Source organism: Eubalaena glacialis, chromosome 14 (genome assembly GCF_028564815.1).
Source record: "Eubalaena glacialis isolate mEubGla1 chromosome 14, mEubGla1.1.hap2.+ XY, whole genome shotgun sequence".
In the NCBI taxonomy this organism is placed as follows: Eukaryota; Metazoa; Chordata; class Mammalia; order Artiodactyla; family Balaenidae; genus Eubalaena; species Eubalaena glacialis.
The window spans coordinates 68,959,006-68,974,460 of NC_083729.1; the positions used below are offsets into that span (position 1 = coordinate 68,959,006).

Sequence of the window (15,455 nt, forward strand, 5' to 3'; positions counted from 1 at the left end):
AGAGCCTATAATGAGAATGTTGACATACTGAAGTCTTGCCTGAGAAATTGAAGATAGAGTTGATTTAAAGAGGGAGGAAATCTTTCTAGGCTGAGAGAACACTCCCGTAGAGGGATATAACTTGGCACTTGCGGAGAACTAGAAAAATACAGTGCACTTCCCCTAAGATATCCGGGCCCTTGTGGGGAGTGGGGGTGGGGTGGGTGGAGAAAGACTTGGCTATTTTGTCCCTTAGCAGGCGCCATCTGGCTCAAGTGACCGCGACCTTGTCGCACTGATTACTGGGAGTTGTAGTCTCGACTGAGGGAGCAAGCATGGCGGCTTCTATTGCCAGGGGCTGCCGGGCTGCAATGGCCCTGGGCCGGAGCTTTCGATGCGCCTGGGCTCTGCGCCCTGCGCCGGCCTCTGTCGTCTGCCGTAAGTGCAGCGGGGCTTGCTAACCGGGGACAGAAGGAGCTTAGGGTCAGGCTAGGGGGAGGCGATTCTGGAAGTCATGGGCGACATGGGAGGAGGCCTCTCGTGGGACCGCGCATTAGGGGCGATTGCAAGGTTTCGCGGAAGCTCTGGGCTGGAGCGAGCAGTCTTGACCTCTGTGGTGCGCTCCCGCAGAGACCCTCGCGGGGCCGAGCTGGCGGCAGATCACTGGACCTTCTGAGCCCGGCGCGTTCCAGCCACCGCCGAAACCGATTATCGTGGACAAGCGCCGTCCCCAGCGCCGGGAAAGCAGGTGAGAGCCCCGACCTGGACGCGACTCCTGCCTTTTGGGTCTGTGCGCTCTAGAACCTGTAGTTGCTTCTGAGGTCTGAAACGGGTCTTATCCTGGGGTCTGGAACTCCCAGATAAGAGCTTGTGTGCAGGATTCACGAATGCGTGAAGCGCACCCAACTCAGGTTTGCCTTCCTCGCTTCTCCCAAGCCGGCATTGAACTTTTTTCTGCAGTCATATTAGATCAGAATTTCAAGTAGGGATTCCCCAGATTTGAAGCTCTTTGGCCCGTATCGAGAATTTTTCTGTGAAATACATTTATTTTACCTGTTGACGTTAAGGAACGGATCTTTTCTCCCTAGATGAAATGGATTGGCTAGAACTCACCCTGTTTCAGTTTCCCAACTAACTGTGTTTTAGTGTCCCTGAAAAAGCGATACGGTGGTAAAAATTTCTACTAATTTGTTTCTGAAATTTGCTCTTCAAAACAGTGTGCTTAAAAGCGTGGTTCACTTAAGCAGGCAGTGGTAACTTTGTAGGTACGTGTAAATTTAGATGATCTAGGATTTGCAGATAGTGTTTCTGTAGAATTGTATAACAACCTTATTAAAAAGCAAATTTTAGGGGGGAAAATTAGTGTGATTTAGGCTTTATGAAAGGGCTCTATATCGTCGATTCGATTATCTCTGCATATGTATTTGTGTTTAATATTTAAAATATCCTGTGGTTCTAAGTTGAAATAAACTTGAATTTATGGAACCTAGAGATTCAGAAAAGATTTCTCTGTACAACTTTTTTTTAAGGTGGAAAAGGGAATATTTCTCTTAAATGGCAACACAATATAATTCAGTTAAATGGGAGTAACTACTTTGGGAAACAATTTGACAAAATTTAGTAAGTTTGAGGTTGTCTGTACCTTCCCACCCAGACAGTATACAACTTAAGGAAAGTAATATGTACAAGGAGACATGTACAAAAATGAACACAAAAGTAATGTTTGTAATAAAAGTTTAGAAGCAGCCTAGATATCCTTCAGTAGGTGAATGAGCAAATACATTCTCATAATGGACTATTATACAGCAGTGAAACATGAATGAACTAGAGTTAACATGGATGAACTTCAACTATGATGTGTGAAAAAAGCAACCTGCAGAAGAATTGACAAGTATGGTAGCATTTTTGTATTGCCCAGACATACATACATATGTAAAGTATAAAAAAATATACAGGGGAAATTCTCTACTTTCACAGAGCAATCAAACCTAGTTTTCCCAATAGCCGTTCAAGCTGACATTATGTCTCCTGATGTGATGGAATAAGAAGGTCACATCATCACCTCTGTAATATTTTTACCAAAAATGTATATCCTTGGTCTAGGCATGTGGAAACAGTAAACAAATTCAGATCCAGGGATGGTTTATAAGATGATCAGCTTTGACTCTTCAAAAAAGTCAATGTTACAAAAATACAAATATGGGAAAGAGTACTAGTTTAAGAGACTAACAACCAGATATAATATGTGAAGCTTGATTGTAGCTTGGATTGAGCAACAAACAGCTATAAAAGACCTTTTCCAGGACCAATTAGGTACATTTAAATATGAACTGTATTAGATTATACTACTGAATTAATACTGAAGTTCTTAGGTGTCATAAAGGTATTGTGATAAATGTAAGAGAAAGTCCTTATTCTTAGCAGAAGCCTTCTAAAGTTTGAGGGATGAAATGCCTTGCTGTTTGACATTTTCAAATGGTTCTGGAAAATAATTATATGTACATATGAAGCAAACACGGCAAAATGTTGGCAGTAGGTGAAATTAGGTGAAGTATATATGGGTGTTCATTGTATTACTATTTCATCTTTTTGGTAGGTTTGAAACATTTTAAAGCAGGAAATTGAGAAAAAGGAAGAAATTAATAGGAATAATCATCACACCAAATTTAGTTAATTACCCCACAGTAATTAACTATGGGGGTAGGGAGGGGTGCACAGGGGCTTCAACTATATTGTTAATTTATTCCTTGAGATGGGTGATAGGGACATATATTTTCATTGTAACGTCATTTATACTTTTCTACAGATTAGATATTTCATAATGACTTTAAAATCAGTTTGCTAATAGGGAGATTATTTTTAGTTAGTTTACAATTGATGATTTATATGTTTATATCTTTTCCAACATAATTTACTATAACATGTACAACTCAGCATGAGGCCTGTGGGTCACAGGCTTTGGAATCTGACAGACATGATAAGTTTATAGCTAATGTAGTAATAAGTCTGTTAATCTTGGCTTGATAAGTTTATAGCTAATGTAGTAATAGGTCTGTTGTTTACCGTCTCCAAGCTTCATTTTCTTGATCTGTGAAAAGGAGATGATGACACCAAACTCACCTTGTTGTTGTAGGGTTTAAGTTATGCTATAGATGTTTAATAAAGCTTTTAACACAATGCCGGGTGAGTACTCAGAAATTGTTAGCTATTTTCATGAGAATTGACAACAATTTTAGAAATAAGATGGACTTTTCTTATTTAGAGAAGGAAGAATAAAACATGTCAGCATCCTAATCTTTCACTTTTTTTTGGTAAAGCAGTGGTTTCTCTTTTAGTGGTCTTTTAAGTTTGCTTTTAATTTATTTTACTCTATATTTTTCACAGGTTCTTGAGTCCTGAATTCATTCCTCCAAGGGGAAGAACAAATCCTCTGAAATTTCAAATAGAAAGAAAAGATATGTTAGAAAGGAGAAAAATACTTCACATTCCAGAGTTCTATGTTGGTCAGTAAGAGCTGGATGCTTTTATTATTAGTGGTTGGAGGGTTAGTTTTCTCGACAAAGAGAAAATTGTTTTTCACCTATCTGTGTTTTGCCCATATGAGGTACTTATTCCTAATATTATATTAAAATATTTAGGAAGTTTGAATTACCTGGAAATGCCATTGTTTGATTCTGCGTCTCATGTAAAAGTTCACTTTTCTTTTGAATTTGTAGGAAGCATTCTTCGTGTTACTACTGCTAACCCATATGCCAATGGAAAAACCAGCCAGTTTCTGGGAATTTGCATCCAGAGATCAGGAACAGGACTTGGAGCTACTTTTATCCTTAGGAATACTATTGAAGGACAAGGTAGGTTTCATTTCATTATTTTGATTTTCTGGAAAATGTTATCTCAGGAGTCTTTTTTATTTTCTGCATCCTGGGTGAAGACATCTGGAACTTGAAAGTGAAAGGGAGCTCGGAGGGATGACATGGAGCCTGTGGCCTAAGAATGGTATGAGAGTTGAGGTTGCTGAGTAAATACAGTTGGTGCTTTGCTTTCTCCTGAAGGCTTCTTTTGTTACAGGGACAACAACCATTAGAAGTAGACTTTCCAAATCGTGGCAACATCAAAGGAGGAGACAAGTGACTATAAAGCAGTACGGGGACATTCATTTTAGGAGCAAATAACCCTTGAAAACATTAAGATAAGCATAATGATGTCCTTGCAAGTTAACTTTCTCCTAAAATGAATGGCCCCCATTTTGCTTTATATTACAACAGTCACCACAATTATTAGTTTTATAAGAATTGGAGGAATTTTTTTAAATGCAAAATTACATTTGTTATGCCAATAAGATAGGGGAACAAGTGGTAAAATTCTAGAAAAATTATGAATCAAAATGGCAGGAACATGGATGGACTTGGAGGGTATTATGCTAAGTGAAATAAGTCAGATGGAGAAAGACCAGTACTGTATGTTATCACTCTTATGTGGAACCTAAGAATACAACAAACTAGTGAATATAACAAAAAAGAAACAGACTCACAGATATAGAGAACAAACCAGTGGTTGCCAGTGGGGAGAGGAAAGAGGAGAGGGGCGATATTGGGGTAGGGGATTAAGAGGTACAAACTGTTATGTATAAAATAAGCTACAAGGATATATTGTACAATATGGGGAATATAGCCAATATTTTATAGTAACTATAAATGGAGTATAACTTTTAAAAATTGTGAATCACTATATTATATACTTGTAACTTATATACTATTGTATAGCAACTATACTTCAATAAAATAAATAAACATGAATAAAACTAAAAAAAATTTTTTTAAAGAAATAAAGACAAAAAAAATTGGCAGGAACAGTACATTTTTCATACTTAAAGTTGTGTGCTTCATGGTCCCCAACAGTGAAGTAGTATATTGAAAGAAATTGAACATGTGAGAATCGTTGCTGTCTTCCTTATCCTATAATGACCTGTGGTGCTGTGCATGTAGGAACTCAGCAGAACTTGATTACAGAAACTTGGGCCTCCAATCAGGTTGTGTACTTGGAGAAATCTTGTAATAGAAAGGCAGGAGCAAAGGTGTGATAGACGTGAGATGATTTTTTTTCTTTAAAATTGAGATAATAGTTTCTACCTCCCAGGGTTGTGGTCAGTTTATTGTGATGTTCTATATGAAGTACTGGACACAGAATACTCAAAAGTATTAGTTCTCTCTTGCTATTTTCTACCATTAGCATTTTGACTGTTTGTGACCTGCCTGTACCTTCCCCATTGATACTTCCTACTTTGATGATTCTTTCTAGTCCATTGGCTTTAAATACCATCCATGTGGTATTAACTTCCCAGATTTATGTGTCAAGGACTGACCCTTTCCTTGTTCCAAATTTGCACATACAACTACCTATTTGACATCTCCATTTGGGCATCTTATAAGCATAAAACAAGTTCAAAACAAAACTCTTTGTTTCCTTCACAATGTGTTCGTTTAACAGTTCTTTCTATTTCCATAAGTTGTACCACTCCGCACCCATTTATTTAAACCCAAAACTTAGGAGCTATTTTTAGTTATTCTCTTTCACACATCCAGTCAATCAGCAAGTTTTCATGGCTCAATTTCCAAAAATTTTATCCCAATTTTGCCTGTTTCTCCATCTCCATTGCTGCCACTCTTGTCCATGCCACCATCGTCTCCTGCCTGCAACTGTGCAGTATCTCTGGCTTACTTTCCTGGCCCACCAAGTTACTCTGCTCCAGCCAAATGGACCTTTTTCTAGTTTTTCCAACATGGCAGGTTTGTTAAGACCCCAGAGCTTCTGCATTTGCTGTTCTTTCTGCCTGGAGCATTCTTGGCTCTTTATAGTATCAGCTTAAATGTTATCTTTTCAGAGAGGCTTTCCCTGACTATACTATTTAAAGTTGCCCCTGGGAATTCCCTGGTGGTCCAGGGGTTAGGACCCGGTGCTCTCACTGCCAGGGGCCCAAGTTCGATTCCTAGTCAGGGAACTAAGATCCCGCAAGCCGTGCGGTGTGGCATGCATGCATGCATACATACATACATACATACATACATAAATTTGCCCCCTCCCCAGTCACAGTGTCATCACCCTGTATTGTCTTCACTATATGAAAGTACCTTGTTGGTTTATTTATCGTTTGTCATCCACTAGAATGTAGGCTTTATGAGAAGAGAAGGATTTTACCTATTTTGATTTTGCTATAGGCACAGCTCCTAAATCAGTGCCTATAACAGAATAGATGTACAGTGGATACTGGATTAAATCCTGACATTAAACACTTGATGTTAACGTTGATCATATGTTTTACTATTTATATTTCTCTTGGGATTATTCCAGGAAACCTCAGAATACACTCTTCCCTTTAAATGTTTGATGATACAGATGATATATATTAACCTTTTATGTCAGCATCTTGCAAACACTCAAAGCTGTTTCTCCTATGGAGGGCTCCAGAGTGTTAACAAACCTAGGCCATCTTAAGATGACTTCTAAATCAAAGTTAGAACTTAAAAATGTACTTACTCTTTTTGCATCATTAATTCTGTTGCTCAAAATGTAGAAGATAGAGTCAAAATGTAGAAGATAGAGTTTTATTTAAGTAATTGGGAAATAAACAAGAACATAACAAAGTGAAGAATTTATTCAAACTTCCAACTAATTTAATACTATCAAAATCGAAGAAATAAATGGCTCAATATATTTATAGAAGACAGTTTTCTTTAGACTTTATCATTCTAATTCAGGTTTTCTCATTTTTTAATCTACATGAATTTGTTCATTTCTATTTCTTTCAATAATCTTCATTTTAAAGATTACAAATTTATATCACATTTCCTACATGCAAAACCCTGAGCTAATTCCTTCATGAAATAGCTTTTTTATAGTATGAGATGTATGCAGGAATCTGAATTTAGATTATAAGAATATGTTTTCTTCTCTTTTAGGTGTTGAGATTTGCTTTGAACTTTATAATCCTCGAATCCAGGAGATCCAAGTAGTCAAATTACAGAAACGGCTGGATGATAGCTTGCTATACTTGCGAGATGCTCTTCCTGAATACAGCACTTTTGATATGAATATGAAGCCAATAGCACAAGAACCTAGCCAAGAAGTTCCTGTTAATCAGGTATAAGTTGTACATTTGGAACTGGAAGTTCAAATATAAACTAAGAATCATCTTAAAGAAAACTTTTAGAAGAATTTTTGCTTGCAACTATCAGCCTAATTTGTTCCTTTCCTTATATCTTCCTTAGCTGAAAGTAAAAATGAAGCCCAAGCCGTGGTCCAAACGCTGGGAACGTCCAAAATTTAATATCAGGGGGATCAGATTTGATCTTTGTTTAACTGAAGAGCAAATGAAAGAAGCCCAGAAGTGGAGTCAGCCATGGCTTGAGTTTGATATGATGAGGGAATATGACACTTCAAAAATTGAAGCTGCAATATGGGATGAAATTGAAGCATCGAAAAATTCCTGACCTGAGAATGAGTTTGGTTACTTGCAGAGGATATACTGTCTCTCAGAGGATTTATTTAGAAACCAATTTAATCTCATATATAAGGACATAGTCATTAAATCAATCAAACGTTCATTATTTTATGAATATTATTTAAAAAATTAGCACACCAGTTTATTACTTTAAAAAGAAAAATGTACACGCCAAGTGGTCTGATGTCCATTCTCTTAATGGAGGCAAAGCTACAATAGAGTCAAACTGTTACCAGAATGGTCTTCATTGAGCTTGGAATCTGAGCAAGGAAGTGGATAGGATGATTTTTTAAATTTGTGAAGTAAATTATAAATTCAAAAAGTGTATGATTTAAAGAGTAATAATAAAATGAGCATTCATATACCCACCATCAGGTTAAGAAGTAAAACATTTGTAATATCTAAGAAGGTCAAGAAATAGAGCATTTACTAGAATCTAAGAAGACTGTTGTGTGTTGTAATTGCATCCCTCCCCTCTTCCAGATGTAGGCACTATCCTGACTTTGTGTTAATCATTCCTTTGCATTTCTTTTATTTTATTATATACACATACACTCTTAAACAATATATTTACTTTTGAAAAATCTGTTGGCAGGTATAAAAGGACAACATTGTCATTATTACATGAAAGCTTCAGGGAGAGCATAACGAAGTCTTTGGGTCATAGTCTGGCTTCAGCTTCCATGAGAGTTCACAAAAATCACTTTTGAGGAAGTTCATGGCTAAGGTCATGAGTGAGTCCTGCTAAATAGAAGGCTCACCAGAGGGTATCTGGAACGGCCTATAGTGTGGACTGCATAATTGATGTCTGACAAAAATGTGGTTGTAGGGAGTAGACTTCTTTGTATTTACTGGTTCTCAGTCCATGAGGAATTAAATTCTAGCTCAAAGGAGTAGGTCAAGACAGTACTTCCATAGGGTGATGTGAGTGTCTTTGCTGATCCTTGTAGCTGAGATGGAATGGAAAGCTGGCATGTAATCATACATGGTAAAGACCAACCTACAGATAATTAGGACCAGTTTCAACTGGGCATGCTGTTCCTCAAGTTTAAAAGAGTACAGTACTAGCACTGATCTTGATGAGGGTAACCATTAATCTGTCTCTTGAATTATTCTGCTTAAATCTATGTTCTTGTGCCTAAGCTTTTGGGATTTGCATTTACTCTTCTCCTGTGCTGATCTGTTTTCTAGAGTTTTTGTTTTCCATTTTATTGGCTTTATTGTTTTCCATTTTGGTGAAGCACACCCTTTGTTAGCTTCTAGAGAAAGTATCTGTATAGGTATTTTTTGACCTTGCGTATCTATCATATATGATTGATATTTTATAAAATTCTGGGTGGGAGATCATTTTCCTTCAGAATTTTGAAGGTATTGCTTCATTGTCTTATTTCCAGTTGTGTTGAGAAATCCAAAACCATTTTGATTTCTGCTCTTTGAATGTGACTTGAAAGCTTTGTAGAATACCTTGGTTCTCAGGGTAGTGCAATTTCGCAGCGACAGGCCTTGGTGTGGGTCTATTTTTATTCATTATCTTAGGTGTTTGATGAACCCTTTCCATGCGGTAGCTCATATCTTTCAGTTCTGGGAAACTTTCAGTGTTCATTGATTTCCTCTCCTCTGCTTCTCTCTTTCTGGAACTGATATTTTGATGTTGGATTGGATCTCTGTTTTCCTACCCTCTCTCCATCTCTTCTTTAGCTCTTTGATTCAGTCTTCCAGCTCTTTGCTATATTTTTAGATCTCAAGATCCCTTTATGATTTCTGAAAGTTCCTTTTCTTATATAGTACTCGATTCTTATTTTATATTCTTGTCTATGGATTTGTTCTGTTACCATTGAGGATGTTCATGATAGTGTTTGTGTTTGTTTTTAATATTTATTTATCTTTATTTTTTTTGGCTGTGTTGGGTCTTAGTTGTAGCACACGGGATCTTCATTGAGACATGCGGATCTTTCGTTGGCTTCTCTCTAGTTGTGGCACAGGGTCCAGGGCCTGTGGACTCTGTAGTTGTGGTGCGTGGGCTCTGTAGTTTGTGGCACGCGGACTCTCTCATTAAGGCACATGAGCTCAGTAGTTGTGGAGCACGGGCTTAGTTGCCCCGCGGCATGCAGGATCTTAGTTCCCCGAGCAGGGATTGAACCCACGTCCCCTGCATTGGAAGGTGGATCCTTTACCACTGGACCACCAGGGAAGTCCCTGTGTTCTTTCTTTTGAAATTGTTTTTCTGTAGAATCTGTTAACTCCAAATTTCTTCTCATGTATTTATTTCTTTTTCTATGTTTTAGGCTTTTCTAGGACATCTAGCAATCCTTGGCTGTCTACTTATGGTAGACATATAGTGGACTAAAAAGCTGATTAGAAGCCTTGGACTTGTGGAAGAGGTTTGCTTTAGGGTTATCTGGGTGGGCTTTTTTTGGGAGTCCCCTCCTCCACATGAATATCTTGCTTTGGTCAGATTCTCCAGAGTAGAGGTTTCCAATCTCCTTCCTGGAGGCTAAGGGTCTGTCTGCTAGTGTTCCAGTTGCCATATTGGAGAAGAACGGGATTTCTGGCACTCTACATTTTTATGGCCATCCTGTCCATCCCCTCCCACACATACACTTTTGGCTTAGTACCCAGTTCCTGCAGTCCAGAAAACTGCTTTAACTGCTCTAGAGAATAAACCTCTGGACTTTAGCTGGTGTGGGGGAAGGTCAGACAAGCAGTGGTGGGGAGTTGGGAAAGGGATATCAGGAATACAACCTCCAAATAGTTTTCATCATGTTCTCATTATTTTAGCCACTGTCCAGTACCCCCTGAGGTACTGCATCTGCTGACTGGCAATTGTGAGAGGTGAACTGGGTTGATTCTCATCTTTCTCCACTGCTGGCTTGATTTGCCTTTCTTGAGTCTGCCAGTCCATCCATATGCTTTTTCAGCTTTCAAAATTTTGTTCTGCTTGTTTCTTGTTCTGTTCTCTCTTGTGGTTTTATATCTCATCCATATGTTTCTCAACATTTTGTACTACTTGCATCTTGTCCTGTTTTCTCCTTCCTTGAGGGTTTGTCTTTTTCCCTGTGGTATATTCTTGTGGTTATTTGAATAATTCATCTGACAAATTAACCTATTTAGCTACTTTCCCCAGTAATAGATTTCTTTTGAGAGAAATATTCAGATATTAACCCTTGGGGTTCTTAACATTCAGTGCTACCTTGCTCTTTCACTAAAAGTTACACAGCCATCTAACTATTTTCAAAAAGCAATGAATATACCATCATATACTTATTTAGATTACTTGCTGACATAGCCTCTCAAAGTAAAATTTTAACAGCCTATATCCTATATTTTTCTTCTGTTTAACTTGTCAGAAGAGAACCATTAAAGCTTGTTCATTTTTTACCTTGATAAACACTCTGCAGTCTTCTTGGTAGAAGGGCAGATGAATGGTACATTTTGAGATCTAAAGCTGTGCAAATGTATGATTGGCTCATAAGTACATGTGCTCATAACAACAAAGCAAGTCATGTTTTTACTCTGTAAGATTCTCTTTAAAATTCTTGTGAAATTTCCCTCAGAAAAAACAAATCTTAATACATTAAATTTTTTATTGTGGTAATATATATGTATATTTTACCATAATAAAATTGTTATTAAAAATGTTTAAATAATATATATAACATAAAATTTATCATTTTAACCATTTTTAAATGTACAGCTTCAGTGGCATTAATTACATTCATGTTGAGCAGCCATCACCATTATCTTCAAAACTTTTTCATCACTCCAGAGAGGAACTCTAACCAGTAAGTAATAACTCCCTATTCCTCTCTCCCCATCAGCTCCTGGTAAGCTCTTATCTACTCACTTTCTATATGAATTTACCTATTCTGCTTCTTATAAGTGGAATCATACAATATTTGTTCTTTTGTGCCTGGCTTATTTTGTTTAATATGTTTTCAGGATTCATCCATGTTATAGCATGTATCAGAATTTCATTCCTTTGTATGTCTAAATAATATTCTATTGTATATGTATGCCATATTTTTGTTATCCATTCATCTGTTGATGAACACTTGGGCTATTTCCACCTTTTGGTTATCATGAATATGCTGCAATAAACACTGATATACAAGTTTCTCTTTGAGTTGCTTTTTTAATATTTTGAAAATATATACTCCAGATATATACATACCTTGGAGTAGAATTGCTGGATCATGTATTTTGAAATTTTCCTTATACTTTCTTCTTTGACCTATTGGTTTTTGAAGAGTGTGTTGTTTAATTGCCACATTTAATATGCCACAAGTGAATTTTCCACTTTTCCTTTTGTTATTGATTTCTAGCTTCATTCCATTGTGGTCAGAGAATATACTTAGTATGATTTCAGTCTTTTAAAATGTACTGAAAATTGTTTTGTGGCCTAACATATGGTCTATCCTGGAGAATGTGCCTTGCGCCCTTGAGAAACGTATATTTTATTGTCATTGGGTGGAGTGTTTTATATATGTCCATTAGGTCTAGTTTGTTTATAGTGTTATTCAAGTCTTCTGTTTCCTCATTGATCTTCTGTCTAAAGGTTTTATCCATTTTTTGACAGTGAAATATTGAATTTTCTAACAATTCTTATAGATCTATCCAGTTTTCTCTTTAATTCTGTCAATGTTTGCTTCATATATTTTGGGGGCTCTGTTGGTGCATAAATTATATCTTCTTGATGAAGTGATTTTTTTTATCAATATGTAATATACATTTTTGTTTCTTAAAACAATTTTTGGCTTACAGTCTATTTTATCTAATACTAGTATACCCACTCCAATTCTCTTTTGGTTACTATTTGCACAGAATGTCTTTTTCTATCCTTTCACTTTCAACATATCTGTGTCTTTGGAGCTAAAGTGCGTCTTTTATAGACAGCATATAGCTGGATCATTTATTTTTATTTCTCTATTATCCATTTTGCCAATCTTTGCCTTCTGTTTGGAGAGTTTAATCCATTTACGTTTAAAGTAATTAGTATGGGACTTCCCTGGAAGTCCAGTGGTTAATAATTCACCTTCCAATGCAGAGGGTGCGGGTTCAATTCCTCGTTGGGGAGCTAGGATCCAACATGCCTTGTGGCCAAAAAACCAAAACATAAAACAGAAGCAATATTGTAACAAATTCAATAAAGACTTAAAAACAAAAATTGTCCACGTCAAAAAAAATCTTAAAGAAAAATAATTAGTATAAGGAAGAACTTCTGCCATTTTATTTGTTGTCTTTATGTCTTATACCTTTTTTGTTTCTCATTTTCTCCATTACTGTTTCCTTCTGTGTTGATTTTTTGTGGTGAACGATTATGATTCCCTTCTCATTTCCTTTTATGCGTAATTGTTAAATGTTCTCTTTGTGGTTACTGTGGGGATTATAGTCAACATTATACAGTCTAATTTGAATTGATACCAATTTGAATTCAATAGCATACAAAATTGCTACTCCTATAAAGTTTTGTTCTCCCTTTATTGATGTCACAAATTATATCTTCATATATTGTGTGCCTGACAATATAGATTTATAATTATTTTGTATGCATTATAGATTTATAATTGTTTTGTATGCATTTGTCTTTTAAGTCTTGTAGGAGATAAAAACGAGTTACAAGACAAAATTACAACAATAATAGCTATATTTTCCCATGTATTTACCTTTACTGGAGGTCTTTATTTCATCACAAAATAGATGTAGATTCAAGTTACTTCCTAGAGTCCTTTCACTTCTGCCTGAAGGACTCCCTTTAGCATTTCTTGTAGGACAGTCTAATAGCAATGAACTGCCTCAGGTTTCATTTATCTGGGAATGTCTTTATTTCTCCCTAATTTTTGAAGGCCAGTTTTGCTAATAGGGAATTCTTGGTTGACACTACTTTTCTTTCAGCAAGTTAAATATCTCATCCGCTGCTTTCTGGCCTCCATGGTTTCTGATGAGAATTGTCTGTTAAATTTTTTGAGAATCTTTTGATCATGAGGGGTTTCTCCTCCTTTGCTGCTTTCAGGATTCTCTCTGACCTTGTCTTTTGCCAGTTTGATTATAATATGTTTTGGTGTGTACCTCTGAGTTTATCCTGCTTGGACATTGAGATTCTTGGATTTGCAGATTCATGTCTTTCATCAAATTTTGGATGTGTTTGCCCATTCTTTCTTCAAATATTCTTTCTGCTCCTTTCTTTCTTTCTTCTTCTGGGACATTCATAATGCACATGTTGGTCTTTTGAATGGTGTCCCATCAGTTTTGTAGACCGTGTTCACTTTTCTTCATTCTTTTTTTCTTTTTGCTCCACAGGCATGATCATTGTAATTGTCTTGGTTTTAAGTTTGCTGATTCTTTTTTCTGCCTGCTTATACAGGTTGTTGAACTCCTCTAGTGCTTTCTTTTAACGTCAGTTATTGTACTTTTCATCCTCAGAATTTGTTTGTTTCCCTTTTATAATTTCTATGCCTTTATTGATATTCTCATTTTGTTCATATATCCCTTTTCAAATTTCCTTTTGTTCTTTTCCATGTTTTCCTTTAGCTCTTTGAGCATGTTCAAGACAGTTATTTAAAGTCTTTGTTTGTTAATTCTGATGTCTCTACTTCTGCAGCAATTGTTTCTATTTAATTCGTTCCTTTGGATGGCCATGCATTCCTGTGTCTTTGAATGTATTGTCATTATTTTTGTTGAAAATTGGACATTTAAATATTCTAATGTGATTCTGGAAATCAGATTTGCCCTCCTTCCCTAGGGTTTTCTTCATTTTGATTATTGGACTGTAGTAGTCCATTTGCTCAATGATGTTTTCAAATTGTTTTTGCAAAGAATATATTCCTTGTGTATGATCACTGAAATCTGTTTCTTACCTTGTCTTTAGATATAGTGTTTTGATAGGTTTCCTTAAAATTCAGGAGCTAAAACAAACACACCTCTCCCAGTTTTTGCAGGTTATCACTTTTCTAGGGTACTCCCTCAACACTAAACCAGGCTTGCACTAAGCCTAACAATTAGCCTGAATTGAAGGCTTAGGGTCTTTTGGGTCTTTTTTTTGGGGGGGGTCTTTTTAAAGCATGCTTCTTGCCCTGTACATTTGTGGCTTTCTAAATTTCCCTATATATGCTTTTGAATATCCTAATTGCCCAAAGTAACTCCCCACCCACAGCTTTTTCCCAGTCCTTAGATGGTCTATCATGTATCTCAACTGTAATCTTTTGACCCAGGCATTTGTGGATTGTTGGTTTGCCTTACATTCTGGCCTGAGTTTCGAGTTAGGCAAAACAGAAATGAGTGCTTTGCTTCAGTCCTTAAGGAACCCCCAGAGAGGCTAGAATATAGACATATACAATAATTTGTGAATGAGGTCTGCTCTGCACCATCCAGAGACAGGGACTGAAGTTCAACACTGAGAATGAAGCTGTCATTTTCAAGACAGCTGCCACATCAAGGAGGGGTGGGGGAAAGGCAAGTAAAAATGTCACAAAGTTTCCCTACCATTTGTTTTTGTTAAATTTTTTTTCTAGTTTTATTGAGATATAATTGAACACTGTGTAAGTTTAATGTATATAGCTTAATGGTTTTACTTTCATATATTATGAAATGATTATCACAATAAATTTAGTTAATATCAATCATCTCATATTTATACAAAAAGAAAAAAATTTTTTTCCTTGTGATGAGAACTTAAAATCTACTCTCTTAACAACTTTATAGTATACTATACAGCAGTATTAACTATAGTCATCGAGTTGTATATTTCATCCCCAGTACTTATTTATCTTATAACTGGAAGGTTGTACTTTTTGGTCACCTTCATCCAGTTCCTCCACCTCCTGCCCCCTGCCTATAGCAACCATGAATCTGACCTCTTTTTGAGTGTTTGTTTCAGATTTACATATAAGTGAGATCATACAGTATTTGTCTTTCTCTGACTTATTTCACTTAGCATAATGCTCTTCAAATCCATCCTTGTTGTTGCGAATGGCAGGATTTC

General features: G+C 36.5%; 1 protein-coding gene across 1 annotated transcript; it reads left to right on the forward strand.

Moving 5' to 3' along the window:
* Nucleotides 1–306: 306 nt before the first annotated feature.
* Nucleotides 307–8,718, forward strand: MRPL19 (mitochondrial ribosomal protein L19). The gene is made up of 6 exons (XM_061211380.1): nucleotides 307–417; nucleotides 610–727; nucleotides 3,364–3,482; nucleotides 3,696–3,830; nucleotides 6,936–7,117; nucleotides 7,245–8,718. Exons 1-6 carry the CDS (start codon nucleotides 315–317, stop codon nucleotides 7,464–7,466), a joined length of 879 nt encoding a protein of 292 aa, XP_061067363.1. The 5' UTR covers nucleotides 307–314; the 3' UTR covers nucleotides 7,467–8,718.
* Nucleotides 8,719–15,455: the final 6,737 nt, after the last annotated feature.